The sequence below is a fragment of the Carassius auratus genome, chromosome 42 (assembly GCF_003368295.1).
Source record: "Carassius auratus strain Wakin chromosome 42, ASM336829v1, whole genome shotgun sequence".
Classification (NCBI taxonomy): domain Eukaryota; kingdom Metazoa; phylum Chordata; class Actinopteri; order Cypriniformes; family Cyprinidae; genus Carassius; species Carassius auratus.
The window spans coordinates 8,842,356-8,858,689 of NC_039284.1; the positions used below are offsets into that span (position 1 = coordinate 8,842,356).

The following is a 16,334-nucleotide window of genomic DNA, read 5'->3' on the forward strand; positions in this document are numbered from 1 at the left end:
CTGCGATTCTTATCAAGGCACCGCTGTCTTTAGAGAGAGAGAGAGAGAGAGAGAGAGAGACATCTGCAACAGCAGCGACTGATCAAGATGAGCCACAAACAGGTTCAACTGAAGGAAAGCTCCTGGTCAGCTCACCGCTGATAACACAGTGTAACAGTCCAACAGTCCTCCAAAGTCCTCCACTCGGCTGGAAGGATGCCAATGATGAGGAAAACCCAGCTGGAAGAGCAGATCTTGGTCATCGCTGATAATAATAATAATAATGAATAAATTAGAATTACATTATACTCATTTAACTGATCCAACTCCAAAATACATCATCACAGAAGTGTGGAACTAATGCTGTTAGCGTTGATATATCTCAGAGTTATACAGTATTTGTCTATTACCCTACATTTACACTTTATAAAAGTGAATGTGAAAGTTAGTGGAGTCAAGTGAAATGCACATACGGAGGCTTTTTTTTTTTTTTTTTTTTTTACATGAGCATTGGGTGGTACAGTTTCATTAACACACAGATGTTAAATTCAGGTTTGTTTTTCACCCTTAGAACACTGGGATTCTTTTGCATCGTTTTGTTAAAGCTTGAATCTGGTTATTATTCACTTAAATTCCATTATATTGACAATATACAGGAAGTTTTCTCTTAATTTCTTCTTTTGTGGTCTGAAAAATAAACATCATACAGCATTAGAACAACACCAGGATAAGTAAATAAACGAAAAAAAAAGTTTCAATTTTGAGTGATCTATCCCTTTAAATAAAAACCTAGACAATCAAGTAATTTTTTTTGGACATGAATTCATCACATAAATGGTCATGACAAACAAATCAATTTTGATCATTCCATTTTTAATGGAAAATGTAAAACATCTGTTAAACTTCAATGTACATACAGTAGCAAACAACACATACAGCAAATAAAGCACACCATGTTATAGAAAATCATAATATATATATTTATACAGTATATGTATATTCTGCTATTTACATATTACATTTCAGCTGAAATTTCACACGATCTTGTTTTTTTTTTTTTCTTTAAACAAACAGAATAAACTGCAATTTCATTAATATTCTCCCTCTGCACAGTGAATATTTGCCAAACTGCAAATAATTTAATGTTGCTTAAACATAATAAAAGCTGTCAGTTTGGCAGCTGCTCTCTCCAACTGTCAAAAACACAGCGTCACATCAACCGTGTACTACTTTTATCTGTGTATGTCACACCTCCACCCCTTACTCCGCTTCCTGTCCATGCAGGAAAACACGATGGGGAAGTTCAAACAGAGAATAAAATCAAAGAGAAGACCATGAAATCACAGAGGAAGTTACAGACCCTTGCAGAGTGTCCATTTAGTTAGAATCAAGTCTAAGAACAGAGGTTTCTTCACGGAGAATCTTGGGATTGTCTTTATGCTCCAAGGGTTTGAACAGAGGAGGTGGAGGAGATGCATAGTCAGAACTCCTCCTGTGTGACATCAGCTGTGTTCTTCTTCACATGGTTCCTCAATGTGGCTACAGCACCTTTCACAGAGTGATAGAAGATGTTCTTCACCTGAACAATAAAGAGGAATGAAAAACATATTGTGGATTTAGATTTTACAAACAGATTTGCCTCATGCCTAAGTAGACTTGAGAAAGAAATAAAAACAATTATCAACTTAAAAATGAAAAACTTAAAATAAAAGTGCAATAGCAATTTTGTCTACATCGTGCCTCTTATTACTAAAGGCTGGAATACACTAGACAAATCTTAACAGATGTTAAAACACTAGGCATCATACACTTGCCAATAAGTGGTTACCAGTTTGATTAACCTTATTACCAGCATGACGCAGTAGAAATGGAAACTAAATGATCAACAAAACAGGTCACAGTAGCCAGATGGAGTACCTGGAGTTTGTCTTCATAGTTCACTTGGTCTTTGAGAGGACGGAGCTCTTGGGTCAGATAATAGGAGTTGTGCGCATGTTCAGGGGACACAAAGTCCACATTCACTTGGATGCAACTGTGCAGATTCATCACCTTAAAACACACAGCATGTATAAATACTGAACGTCTGGTGGAGAGACAGATTTAAGAAACCAGTCATCCTCCCCAAGAGCCCAGGACACATTGCTTTAGGAGGATGTAGCTGGTAATGTTAGGGGTGGTAATGTACCTGGTGTAGGGCTCCAGCAGGGATGATAACAGCATCTCCATGGAACTGGAGGAGTGTGCGGCTCTCTACGCTATATTCATCCTTAAGCTTCTGCCTCAACCTGGGGCTCAGATACCAGCCTTCACGCAGGGGGTCAGCATCACCGTCCCACTCTGAGTCCGAGTCTGCCTCTGGATCCGCTTCAACCTGCTGCTCAGCAGCAACCTGCAAACGCACACACACTGAAGCATGAGTATCATATTCTCATTGATTGGGGGGAGGGGGGGGGTTGTCTTAAATCAGCAATTTCAGGAATAATTTAATCTAGATGAAATATGAAACTATGTTGTCTTCAAAGCAATGAAAGCTAATGGATGGTTTTAGGAGCATAAACAGGAAGAACAAAGGGCCCAGGACTGACCCTTGTGGCACACCATACTGAACCAGTGTTATATTAGACAACTCATCCCTTACTAGCAAGTTAATAAGCTCATATGCTTTACATGATCAAGCAGTTTAGTACCTTTTGTAGAAATTCCTGTATCTTTTGTAGATCTTTACTCATGTAGATGTGCCACAGAGCACCTGGCATCTCATTAGGGTCTTTCAGTCGTTTCTTTACACTCTCATCCAGAACTTCTCCTTCCAAGAGCTTTAATACCCCTATCACAAAGGGTTTGACAGCCAAATTAATGCAATCTTACACACAAATCACTCTGTAATCACGCAAGTATACTGCACTAAGCCTGAGTGGCAAATCTCAAACCTGAGTCTAGTAAACAAAAAACATTTAATCAACATTCAAATAACTTTAAAAGGGGCATTATGGCAGCAGTGATCTCATAAGAAGTCAAAGAATGATTTTGTACTGGTGTGCACCAATTGAAGGAGTCTTCCTATTTTCAAAATCCATTTACAAGATGTTTTTGCATGCAGATCCAACTCCCTTACAAAGAAATTTATTGCACTGTTAAATAATGTAATGTATATGCCAAGCTACTAAGGCAAAATAAATACTTTAGAGGAAAACATCAGTGGCACAACTTCATGTTTTTGTCCATGTACCTGCTTTGGATGGTGCTCCGTTTCCTTTGGCCACCCCGACATATACCAAAATACTCATGGTGTCTGATATTTCAACATGTAGATTACTGGTCCCGAAGTCTTGTTCTGGACATGTTGTTACACCTGAACAAACACAGGAACATAAGGTCCATTGCATAATAAAGAGCACAACAGTGCTGTCAGTGAGTACAGAAAAGAAATACCGTGGGCGCAGCAGAGCCGAGGACCAAGGTCGGGTCGAATGAAGAAGGAGGGCAGATGTGAGGCCAGGTTCAGATGAGCCTCGGGGTCTGTGTACTCTGGTACCGGCAAACACTTCATCACATCATGATATCTGAGGTGGGTGAAAACATTAAATCATCAAAAATATCAGGAAAAACCTAATCGTTGTTTAAAACAAGAAATAATGTAGAATCTGATGGACCTGTGTGCAAAATAATTTAATTAATTTGAAGACTGACATTCATTTAACATTAGAAATCTATTTCTTTATGGAGAAATTCATGTGTTTTTGTTTCTGGAACTTGTTGCACTCTTTTACTGCATGCCTGAGTTCCAAGCTTGAGAAGAGGTTTATTCAAACAGTGGTGAAAGTATATTCAAATCGAAGCATTAGCATTAGCAGAAAACAGGAAGCATAAGCAGTACAAAGTGGTATTCTATGCAAATTCTAGTGAGGTCTGAAAGACAACATATGCTTCAAATGTTTCCAAAAGCAGCAGTACCTGGCAGGCATGAGGGCCAAAAACTCCTCCCCTGATGGCCAGTCTTTCAGCCTATACACCACCGACTCCCCTTTATCAGATTTAGGTCTCTCTGTGTGTTACATACACAACAATGCAAATACCATTTAGTGCACAGAGTCAAATAACAAAATCACATTCAGCAAATGAGAATAGAATGATAAGTACAGAAATGCTGGACTCACTTGACACATCTTCAAAACCATCCCAGAACTCCTTGACCTTGGAGTTTGTGACGCTCCCATCTCTGCAGTTGTAGATGTCACTATGAAGGCTGGAGAACTCACGGCTGAAGTGCTCAGGCTTCCACAGATCAGCCTTCAAGCTCTTGTGCAATCCAGACACCAGCACTGGCTACAGACACACAGCACCAACTACAGCTTCAGAATCATGTAATATGACGATTTAAATTGTAATTAAATTGTTCAAGAAGCCATTGCTAATTTCTTTGTTTCAAATAATCTAAATCAATGGTTACATTGGTGTAATTTAAACCAAGAGGTTTCATCCTATGCCAATCCTATTTTTTATTTTATTTTACAGAATCTAAAACTAATTCAGTGTAACTTCCCTTGTCAGTATACTTTCCTTTACACCCAGTACCTATAGCGTTATAGTTAATACTCCACTAGCGTGAGCATCACAAACCTGTTCTTGTGTCCAGTTCTCTTTGAACAGTCTTTGGTTGCCTTGGTGACGGTGATCTTTGAGCCAAAGCAGCCGGTGGTTTCCTAGCCAATCGTGAGGGACTACGGTGTGGGAGTCAGCCAATGGGCTTTCTTCAAGCTTCACCCCCTCTGACTGCTGCCCCAGTTCTCCTTCTGGCAGCGAATCATGATTCAGCCCCACCCTGACCATCTTTGTAGCGGGAAACTTATTTTCTACTACTGAAGCAATGATGTCGTCCAGGATGTTGGGTACGCGAGTGTTTTGGGCTACCTAAAGGATAAAGCATGAACAGAGTTTATTGCAAGTCTTAAGATCAATATCTTATATTCTTGTATTTATGAGTCTTGTGTATATCTAACCTGTTCGGACAAGTTGTAAACTGGTGCAAAGGCACCTCCGGTGGACCCAAGACGTAATTTCCCAGCTGTAGAGGTCAAAAGGTCACGCAATGTTGATCCTTGCTCAGGGCTCGTGGACTTCCTACTGTGAGCTTCCATACTATCACACCCTGCCTTCTCTAGAGTAATAAGAGGAAACACGTCGAGTGCATTTTATTCAGAAAGTACCCACAATATGCCAGAATTATCTTAAAATCAGGCAAAATGGGAAGTTAAAAAACAAAGTGACAAAAATCACAGCCTCACAGAACACTTTTGAGGTTTAATGCACTATGAAGAGGAACATATTTAAGACCAATGAGACTTCATGGTGGGCAGGGCTTCCTTTATGTTGTGAAAAAATACAAGCAAACCAATAGTGTCTTATTGCACTATGCTTGTTGTGGACATGACTGGTAAGCAAAAAACTCATTTAACTGGAGGAGATGGTAGTGCAGAATGGATGCATGATGTGTTTGCTTTAGAGTATGTGTAGGTGCTTCCTTACCTCTTTTATCAGTGTGCGCTTTCACGGTGACATGCAAATTCTTCTGCTGATCTGGGTTGTAATGGCTCTTCAAGTCACTCTGATCTCTGTCTGAAAGCTGATATCACACCAAACACTCTTTCATAAAATGTTATTCATTCTAATACACAGCTTCACATGCATCTAAAAATTCCTGTAGCCCAAGCCGGAGAGCAGAGGATGACCAATCCTGCTCCCGGAGATCAAAATGTCTGCAGAGTTTAGCTCCAACCAACTTCAACATACTTGCCTGGAAGTTTTTAGTGAGTCTGTCTGAAGACCTTGATTAGCTCAGATGTTTAATTAGGTTTGGAGCAAAACTCTGCGGGACACTGGCCCTCCAGGCTTGGACACCTCTGCAGTAGAGCAATGCCAAAGATATGGGTTTGATTCCCAGGTAATTCATTCTCTAATAAACGTTATACTTTGAATGCAGTGTAAGTCACTTTGGATAAAAGCGTCTGCCAAATGCATAAATGTAGATGCGAAGAAGAACTTGCCAGGACATAAATAAGCCAAAAGCGTAAGGAGAAGTTGGCGTCTTACTGTTGGGAGTCCATTGGTAGTGGTCGTGCTGGGGTTGTGGGTATTGCTGTCAGTGCAGGAACAATAGGATGGAACTGCAAACTTTTCTCTCATTGAATGCATAGACCTCAGCAAGTCTGCCAGTACTTAAAAAAAGATGGCAATGCACTCCTTTTACTATCAGGTACACAGTCAAAGGTGACAGAAAACGTGATGTTTAGATGCATACAAGTACACAAACCTAGACCTATGTTTACCTCTTTCAGGGACAATCTGAGTAGGCATTAAGTTCTTAAAGTCGTGTGGCTGGTTCTTCACGCATCGTACCCAGACATACAGTTCCTTATCTGAATGACAAAATATACAAATTGTTAGAAAGAAAAACTATTTCCATCAACTTTCTTATCCTGAATTTTTTTAATTTCTTGATTTTTCCATATTTTCCATGGTCATGGGAATCCTGTTAGCAAGACCATGTTGGTCGACAAACAATACCAGCTAATTTTTTTACATGCTAGCCCTAAACTAAACTAGTGTAAACCTGCTTGGACCAGAATGGAAAGTCATGTTGGTCTAAGCTGGCTTTCTACAGAGAGGTGAAATGGAAAGGACATCCTATATGTAAATTATGTTAAAATCCATAGGAAAATCTGTGATCTATTTGCAACTGACCTTTGGCTTTCTTATTCTCTCTGGCTTTGTAGCAGTCCATGCAAACCACGAAGCCACATTTGTGACAAGCCCAGTGCATGTTGAAGAGAGTGGCCTCACATGCGTCACACATCTCCCTCACACCTCTCACTGCTCGCTTCCACATGATCTGAGCTGGAGAAAGGAAAAGAGAAAGAAGACAGCAGGACAAGGTGAAAAAAAAAGTCAAACTGACAAGGAATAAGAGACTGTGTGTGTTTGTTATTCCACACAAACATACTGTCTTTCTTGACCCAGGTGAAAGCAGTGTCCTCTGCCTTTACGAGCTGGCAGAACTTGTCTCCGATGAACGCGAGGACGGATTTTGATGTCTCAAGGTCCATCTTTCTCCTTCTCTTGTCCTCCTCATCCTCTGAGCTGCCTGTCCACACCGTAACTGCCTCCTCATCTGTCTGCTCAGACCCCGAAAACCCATCCACACGGATAACGCCGTTCCTACTGTATGACAGACTGAAGAGAGACCGAGAACAATTCGTGTATGCATAAACAGTGCTGTTTAAATTGATGCTGCGATTGGATAAAAAAAAGCTAAAGTTCAGATGTTCTTACTTCCATTAAACATTCATGTTTAAACAAACTTGAGTGCATGTCATTTAAGTTGGACAGCACAGTGCTTTAACATGAGACTTGAGTAAATATTGCACCAATCATGAACCAAATAAAACTTTAACGAAGTGCATCACAGGGAGTTCATATATGTCCAAGAACAGTGCCAAAAGTATTAAAGACTGACCGTCGGAAGTAGTAAAATCGGCAGAAGACAGGTGAGATGGCAGGCTCCTGAGATTTACGCGAGCGATCCAAGCGACACTCTCTGCACTTCTGCACGTTGGGCCCAAACTCTCCACACGAGTCGTCTTGTAAGAATGCTTCTCCCGTTTGCTTGAGCTTCCTCACCTTCCTCCAGTCTTTCAGCACAGAGTGAGGGATGCCACCTGAGACAGAAATCTGAGCTGAGTACACATCTGTAATCTCTGTGTCAGTTGGTATATGCATGATATAAATTGTCATTGCCTTCGCTCTCGGTTCTGAATGCCATGGTGGAACTGATTCTCAATTACATTTTTGACAAAAAACTATGCATAAATGTTCGGCCAGTTAAACAGCTTGTTTAAACAGAACTGCTATAGGATAAAACATTGAATACTGCAAAGGTATTTTACCCATTCATATTTTCTAGGCATTGGAGAATAATCATTTAAAGGCCATCCAGGTCCACCAAATGTCCAACACTACGACATTTCATAAAAAGAGAAGTACTAAAATAGTTGAAAGAAAAAAAGGCCAGTATAAACATGACTATGTAAGGTGAAAAACTCACTGCTGTTAGCAAGTCTCTGTTGAGGCTTATCTTTTGTTGCACTTTGCAAAGTTCCACTGGGTTTGGCCTTCTCATCTTCTTCCTCCTCCTCGTCCTCGTCTGCTTTCTTCTTCTGGTGGTCATTCTGCTTGATTTTAAAAGAGGACTTAGACTGCCGTTTAAACTTCCGTCCTGATCCACCACTCTCGCTTTCATTGCCAGGGTCTCCTCCACTCTCGCTGTCTCCGCTGGACTCTAAAGGCCGTTTCTCGCCTCGTTTCTCCCTCTCAGGCTTCATGTATACTGGGGTTGATCGTTTTTCAATAGATTTCTTGTCCTCCACGAAGGACTCCTTAACTTCCAGCTTGCCATTTCTGTCCAAGACAGGTTTAACATCCTCCAAGGAAGACTTCTTGCCCACTGTCACTGATTTTTCATCGGCCATGACAGATTTTTTGTCCTCTGAATTGAAACTTAGAGCATTACTATTAGACCTCCTTTCCTCTGAAATAGACTTCCTGTTGTCTTGAGCAGTCTTCTTGTTTAATATTTTGAACTTTCTGCTGTCTAGGGAGGGATCTTTAGCCTCCTGACTGAACCCATTATCCACCAATCCGTTAACTTTCGGTTTGATTGGCATAGAAGTGCTTGTGCCGGTCAAAGTTACAGCTGTCTTAGCGCCATCTACTGTTTGGGAGACCATGCTGTCTCGGTCTTGCTCAGAATGACGGGTCAGCCAAGCTTTTTTCAGCTTATGGTAGTTGTTCTGACCAGATTGAGACTGGTTGGTTACGGCCGAAGCAGGTGCCTGCTCATTGGTTAGCAAACCTTGTTTGGTTGTTGGTACAGGGCTGGAAGTCCCTGATGCTAGTCTGAGACATTCAGAAGAACTAGTGTTGAATAAGGTCTCTTTTTCTCTTCCTGAAGCATGTGCAGAACACACAGGGTGTGTAGTGAGCATAGTGCAAGACTCACACCTACTATTTGAGAGGTGAGGGGTATGTTTTATAGCGTTTGAAGGATGTGTAGTGTGTTGAGGCTGGATCATTTGCATGTTATATCTAGATTCAGCAAGAGCCAGTCCAGCTCTGTGTTTCTTCAGATGAGGGAAGTCTCTAGAAGTGCAAAAAGTGGTGGGAGAGGACTCCATCTTCGGCTGAACAGCACCACTATCTCTCCTCTTGCAGTATTCTGCGATTAGTTCTATTCTAGAGTGTGTGACATTCACATTTTTTAAGGGGTGACTCGGTTGAGCTGTGTTAATAGGATTAGTTGTCATGTTTATTGGTGTATTGAGATCTCCCATTTGAGCTGTCATGTTGATAGGGTGAACAGTATCCAAAGGGGTCCACAGGACACCTCTCTTATGGTGAACACTGCCCTCCTTTGAGTGTGGGTTGGACAAACTTTCCAATGGTCTTATGTGGCTGCACTGCATCTGGGAAACTGAGCTGTCAGACACTGTGTAACTTGTATGTGTGTGATTTGTTGGACGTACAATGACTGATGCAGTGGCTGACTGTGTTTTGACTACACCTCCATTTGTTGTGTGCCCACCACCCACTTTCTCTCTGCCATACATGACTCCACCCCATTGGGTATCGTAGGGCTGCAATGGCATTGTTGATTTCTCTGGCACAGGTCTTTTCCCGTCTAAGGCGACATGATTGAGTTCAGGCAACAAAGTGGGTGGCCTCTGTTGCTTCTGAACTTTTCCTGGCAAGCTGGTTGGCTGAACAGGTGTGAGAGTAGGTGGGGAGAATCTGCCATGTCCAGAGTCTTTTGAAACCACATTGGTTGGTGCCGGAGGGTGAAAAATAGGGGCACGGTGGAGTAAAGGCACATTGCGTGGAGAAGAGGAGACAGAAACGAGAGATGAGCCTGGGCCCCTTCTCTCAACAGCCGCTATCTCTACTGCTTCCAAGGAAGATGCTTTATGAGCCAGTTGCTCTGTGATCTTTCTCAGCAGACCTTCTTCCTTCTCATGGTGGCGTTTAACAAGAGGCGGAGGTCTGGCTCTCATTGAGACCTGTGAGCTGGAGGAAGTTAAGACAGGGGCAACGGTGTTACTGGCACTAAGCCTCTCATAGAGTTCTTTGTTGGCTGGCACTCTGCGCTGTGGAGGCTTGTTCTCCACACTGTTAGACAGAGAGGCATAGTAGCTGCTCGGAGTGAGAGTTGGGGTGGGATGGGCTGACTGTGGCCGGGGAGGTAGAGTGTGTCTGAATGCATGCACATCTCTCTCTCGGTCTATCTCCCTCTCATTTGAGGAAAGGGCAGATGTGGGGTTTCTAGGGTATCTTAGTTCCCTATCCGAGCCCAGTTTAGCAGTGAACGGTGCCACCTCGCTGCTCTCCAGAAGAATGCGGCGGTTCTCTTCCAGGTAGCGGTTAGGTCTCTCGGCTGTGAGATCATAAACAACAAGTGGCTGTTTGGTACGACTTGGGGATGACTCAAGGGTGACTGGGCAGTAAGTCTGCCCGTTTTTGCCCGCTGCTGTGCGGAGACGCTCCTGTTCATACTTGAGGTGAGTATGGCTGAGTGTGCTCTCAGTGATAGCTCTTCTATCCAGCTCTCTAGAAACAAGCACAGCAGGAATGAATGTGGAAGAGAGCTTGCTGTAAAGGTCAACATGTCTGATGAATAAGATATAATTGACCATGGACCATAGGAAATTAATTCTAAATTAATGCACACCGGAGGTTGGTAATATGAGTTTTAATAATTTAATGGTCAGGTCTTGTTTTAGACCATCATTACTAGTTTGTAAAGTATGTGGTGAACTGATATGAGAGTGTAATGCTGTTAATAAGTAGTTATAGGAAATGGATAACACCCAGGAGCGTCTTTCAACCCATTAGAATGCAACAATGTTGTGTAATTTATGGAAAAATATGATATAAAATGGAAAGGTGTGTGTAGGAGTTAGCTGAAAACTTACTCTATGGTTTTGGAGGAGGGTGTGCAAAGCTGAGTGCTCCTACACACTCTCTGAGGGTCCGCACTGGAGGGTTGGATGGGCAGTGGGGGTTGCAACCCTTGACCATCTGCATTAGTAACTGCGGTGGGCTGAGAAATCCAAGGGCTTGGGGGGTTCTGTAACCACACAGACAAATATACAGTTTTACACAAATTTATAGGACCTGTTTTGGTTTGATACAGAGATGAATCTCTGTCTCTGCTGCCTGGATAACTTTCTTTCAGTTCATCATTCTTTTCACCACTTGCTGTAGTTTTCTTTTTCATTTTCTAGTTCCATAGTCTCCTGTCCATCTCTATTCAGCCTGTCACAATTCAAACTACCCACTGCAATATATGTTCAGAATACCATAACCTGCCTCTTGAAGCTTTATCTCAAGCTAAACCAGTCAAATACAACCATCATTGGCTTGCATGACATCCTTATAAAATCCAGAGGAGCCAGGATAATACCCATTATGTCTATAGCAGAAGAGGAGCTCTCTTCCAGTATGCACACCTCAGGGGATATGCTCCGCTTCGTCTAGACGTCTCCCTGACAATCAGAGGTTTAGCTATGATCTCATAAGTACAATAACAACTACACAAATATCATTATCTGTATACACAACACCACCATGAATAACACAAAACATGTGCTACCAATACAACATGTTGTAGTGATTACAATCTTTTTTGACTCAAAAAGACTTAAAAATCCACAACAATGCTACATTTTTAAATTGTTATGACTGTATATGATCCACCCATTCTCCAAAACCCTTATTCAGCATCTAAGGTCGAGGGCAGAGAAACACCCAGGATTGGTCAAACCATCAAAGAGCATACACACGCATACATACATACACACACAAACAGACATCTAAACTTACATCTACAGAACATATGGTGTTTGATTGTTAGGGAAACTGAAGTGCTCAAAGAAAGCCCACAAACATGCACACTCCACACAGAAAGGCCTTCTGGCTACCCACTGAGCCACCGTGCCTCCCAAAGGAGTCACATGAGCAACAATCAGTGCCACAGCTCTGACCAGGCTTAATATCTTAACTGACTCCAGAATCTGGAGTCTGTGCATGCTAGAAGTGTGTGAGGTGACTTACACTCCTCATGCTGCTGTCAGGGATGCCAGCACTATCTGGATGGGTCCATTTGGATGCTTGCAGGCCCAGTCCAGGGTAGCTATGGGCTCCGTTGGGGAAAGGAGGCCACAGGAGGGGATAGAGACCAAGAGGTGCTAGAGGAGCTGCACCAGAGGTCTGGCCCAGGAGAGACGGGTTCCCTGGAAGGGCTAAAGGATGGTGGGGAAGTCCCAGGGCTCTGATATGAGGATGTCCAGTCAAGATTGAGGCAGACCGGGACAGTGCAGGCAGGAGGGATGGGAGGAGGTGTGGATGAGGGATGGTTGAGTGGGGTGTACTCTGGGAACAGAGGGGAGGCTGGGAGTGGAGTGTAATAGGTGAGAGGTGTGCAGGGCGAGGAGAGGGACTCAGTAGCTTGCTGTGGGAGGAAACAGGCATAAGGCTAGGAGAGCTGGAGGAGGGAGAAGGCGTCTTAAGGTGGTGTTTGGGGTTTGGGGGCGTGTGAGGGGGCTGATTGTAGGTTGGGTGGGACTCAAGCTCCGTCCTGATTAATGCTGGGTCTCTGTAGATAGTGAAGGGCTCCTTCCTGTCCACAATGAGGGGACTTTTGGTGGACTTATCAGGAGTAGGAGTGCGATGAGGTGTACAAGGAGGAGAATGTGTTGGGGTTCTGGATCCGTTTGGGGTTGGAGAAGGAGTCTGAATCAGGACTGGAGTTGTGGAGCAGGTCACTTTGGGATTGGGTGACACTATAAGGCTGCTAGGACTTCTGTCCACAGATTTAGTCAGAGGAGCGCCGTCCTTCAACAGGCCCATCTCTAGAGATGCATTCTGCTTCTCCCTGGACATCTCTCGTAGAATCTGGGGTTTAGAAATGATCTCAGGAGAGGAGCAAGGACTGGTGAGCACACTAGGCTTGTGGGTAGCTTCCAAGGAGATTACAGGTCCATATTCTGCTGGCAAACAACTCTGTTTAGAATCCACATCCTCCTTTTTATTGCAAGGTACGACTGGAGAACAAGGCGGTGGTGCTCTAGGCTCCTCTTCTACTGGGACTGCAGTGTCACTGCTGGAGGTACTGGCCTCAGAATGGGGAAAATCTGACCTCCTGACCTCTGAATGGTTAAACTCTGCGTGGGTGAACTCTGACCTTCTGACCTCTGGATCATTCGTTGACAACTCGTGCTCACCTCTTGCTCCTTCACAGTCCAGAGGTGATGCAGGTATCAGCACACATGTGCTTTCCATGGAGACCAGCTGCTCACTCTCTTGGGACGCTAGAAGCGCAGACACGGCCTCCGAGTCCTCCAGAGACGCCCCCTCACTCCTCTCCTCTATTTCTGTCATTACTACATCGCCTTTCTCTTCAGATTTCCCACCACTAACAGGAGCAACAGACTCAAGTGCATCAGTGCCCCTGAGTGCTCCATTGCAGGAAGCACTAGGGGAACTGGATGGAGAAGTTTTTCCCATTTTCTGAGTCTCGTTGGGCGAAGGTTCCCTGCTTCTATGGGAGGGGTGAACCTCACAGTCCAATGGCCTCTTTGAAGTGTAACGCTGATTTGGCTGCCTCTTTGATCCTGAATCCGAGGATGAATCCTGCACTCTGCAGCTGGAATTTTCGGAATCACTGTTCTCTGACAAGTCAGACACACTGCCTGCTTTCAACCGCTTTAAACCACATCTATTTCTCTTCTTGTCATCTTTTTCCTCATCGTCTTTCCTCCTTTTTCTCTCAACATTACTGTTTTTAGATTTGGAAGATTCTAAGAAAATAACAGATCAATAATGCTGATTTAGAAAGAGTTGCTCAGCTATTGTAGTAAATGTAATATTCTCATTGACACTTTGAAAAACTCAGCACTCCATATTAAGCTAATGCCATAAATCTGAATCCAGCTAAATGTAATTGAACACATGTGGTGGAGCTCCTAATATCATCATTACCATTATCCATGGCCACAGCTCACCTCTTCCCTCATCGCTCCTCTTTTCGACCCTCATGCCTTCTTCATCCTCCTCCATGCTGCAGTTATGTGTGCTCATCTCAGAGTGCTGCTGGACCGGCCTGGAGCTGCACTCCTTCAGCAGAGAGACAGAGCGTGTTTTGTATCTAGGGGCTGTATCTGTATACTGCTGTTATGCCTTTGGAAAGATTTTAAAGACTCTACCTGGTCATTTGTTGTAGTGTTGTTTGATATGCTTCCTGTGCCCTGGAAACAGATTTAAAAGATAAAAGAGGTAATGGTGACACAATCAAACATTTACTTGATCTAACTGAGGACGTCACAAACTTCTGCCCCTATAAGTTAGTACTAAAGCTAATTATAAATATGAATACTTTTTTCTGTATCCTTGACTGAAAACACTTTTTTCATACATGCCCCAAATATATTTTTTTGCATATTTGCCATACTTTTGGGGACAATTTTATTGCTAAATTAGTATGTGCACACAAACTCACAAAATACAGTACTCACAAGAAAACTCCTGTTGATCTTGGTGATATGTGGCTTGTGATTTGAGTTGTCTCCCATCAGCAAGGAGTGGGTGATATCATCAAGCAACATCATCTGAACCAGCGACGGATCTACGTTCACAATCTCCCCAACCTTTTGAATATTAAAAAATCCTTCATGTTAAACACATTTTTACATTATCTTACCATACACAGTCTGATATATATGTGTGTTTATGTGGCCTCACCTGGTCGGTCATGACAGCTACGGTTCTGTTGTTCTGGTCGTGATGTGTGATGACTCCAGACAGCCACTGGGTTTGGGACTCCTGTCTGAACACTTTTACTCTCAGGCCCTTTAGAGAACAAGGACCTGTCGCATAAAAGCAAATAGCACACACATCAAAGTACTACCATTCATAACACTGACCTCACAAAACAATGACCCTCCAATCCTCAAATCACACCATTGAGATCAAACCATAAACACACTCTTGATGACATGTTAAACTACTGCATCAATCAGATCCTTATTTGATAAACTTGGACGAGCCAAGTCTGACCCATAAAATAAACATTATATAGTATGATATGGCAGCATTCATATAATTGCACCAGTGCTACACATAAGGTAAACAAACTAGTTTTATCACAGTTTAAAATTTTTTGTTTCCTTTATTTTCAAGATCTGAGGTAAATGATATTGTCGCTTTCAATCTGCCTCTTACAGTCATGCACAGTGATTGAACTACAATTAAACCTCGTTTCAGTTTATACAAAGCACATAATCAGCACCTGAGATTATTATTGTGATTAGACACAGTTTGTATGGTATGTTCCTGTTCTCAGCCACAGTGTCACAGGAACTGAAAACATTTCTCAAATGAAATCCCCTTTTATTTGTTGTGTAGAGCTGTTGTGGCTGGTTAGGACAAAAACTGCGATTAACATGGCAAAACCTTTTATTGTGTTGTTTCTGCCTTTGGTGTTGGGTTAATGAACTTTGGAAGAATATTTTTTTTTTATTTTGATTACTAATAATTAGAAATTTAAAGTGTAGAATCTTGTAACATTTTGCAGTAGAATTTTTTACATTTTGCTCTTCCTTGTGTTGTGCCTGAGACAATCATATCAATGGTCTTTTGTGATTATAGCTTTGTTTAAATCCAGTCAAACACATGAGTGCTGATGAAGATACTGAAAATCCTCGGTGTACTCAAGCAGAATATATCGAGCAAAGATGTTTGACAGTGAGGCTTCAAACAGTCGACTCCAAGTTGATCTGATTTACTCAAACTAACTTATCAAGTGCTAACAGAACACAAACAAACCCAATCACAGGATTCTCACACAGATCAGCATGACCAAGATCTTTCCTACCAGGAATGGGAGCAGAGAGAATGTAAGCTGGAATACCTCGCTGAAGAATGTTCTGGAATCGGTTTTGTTTGAGCCAGGCTTGGACCCGTTCCTGCAGAGACGGATCATCTCTCGCAGCTGCATTTCCACCGTCCACTTCATCCTTTAACAGCAAAACAACACAGCTTGAGACAAGGGCTGGCTCTCGTTCCTTTCTTGAGGAGGGCTAAAAATGTTATCTGCCATGATCAGACCGAAGGCAAAGAAAAGATGAAGATGAAAGAAAGCAACAGTTGCACACAAGACGGCTTCAGATGGGGGAGGGATGTCAGAGAGAGACAGCGTACACACACACACACACACACACACACAGAGAGAGAGAGAGAGTATTACACAT

At 42.7% G+C, this 16,334-nt stretch overlaps 1 protein-coding gene across 2 annotated transcripts in view; it reads right to left on the bottom strand.

Moving 5' to 3' along the window:
- Window positions 1-458: 458 nt before the first annotated feature.
- LOC113060557 (probable JmjC domain-containing histone demethylation protein 2C) overlaps window positions 459-16,334 on the bottom strand; it is a 47,048-nt gene continuing 31,172 nt past the window's right edge. For both annotated transcript variants that reach the window (XM_026229564.1, XM_026229563.1), the window contains 24 exons: window positions 15,995-16,100; window positions 14,827-14,951; window positions 14,601-14,732; window positions 14,292-14,333; window positions 14,091-14,202; window positions 12,142-13,886; window positions 11,001-11,155; window positions 8,081-10,635; window positions 7,493-7,694; window positions 6,980-7,209; window positions 6,721-6,873; window positions 6,306-6,395; window positions 6,070-6,194; window positions 5,506-5,602; window positions 4,980-5,137; window positions 4,600-4,890; window positions 4,137-4,305; window positions 3,934-4,024; window positions 3,412-3,542; window positions 3,209-3,331; window positions 2,667-2,806; window positions 2,165-2,368; window positions 1,897-2,028; window positions 459-1,558 (listed from right to left, as the gene is read on the bottom strand). In XM_026229564.1, coding sequence (XP_026085349.1) covers window positions 1,460-1,558; window positions 1,897-2,028; window positions 2,165-2,368; window positions 2,667-2,806; window positions 3,209-3,331; window positions 3,412-3,542; window positions 3,934-4,024; window positions 4,137-4,305; window positions 4,600-4,890; window positions 4,980-5,137; window positions 5,506-5,602; window positions 6,070-6,194; window positions 6,306-6,395; window positions 6,721-6,873; window positions 6,980-7,209; window positions 7,493-7,694; window positions 8,081-10,635; window positions 11,001-11,155; window positions 12,142-13,886; window positions 14,091-14,202; window positions 14,292-14,333; window positions 14,601-14,732; window positions 14,827-14,951; window positions 15,995-16,100 — 7,407 coding nt within the window. In that variant the 3' untranslated portion in view covers window positions 459-1,459. The remainder of the gene's footprint in view (window positions 1,559-1,896; window positions 2,029-2,164; window positions 2,369-2,666; window positions 2,807-3,208; window positions 3,332-3,411; window positions 3,543-3,933; window positions 4,025-4,136; window positions 4,306-4,599; window positions 4,891-4,979; window positions 5,138-5,505; window positions 5,603-6,069; window positions 6,195-6,305; window positions 6,396-6,720; window positions 6,874-6,979; window positions 7,210-7,492; window positions 7,695-8,080; window positions 10,636-11,000; window positions 11,156-12,141; window positions 13,887-14,090; window positions 14,203-14,291; window positions 14,334-14,600; window positions 14,733-14,826; window positions 14,952-15,994; window positions 16,101-16,334) is intronic.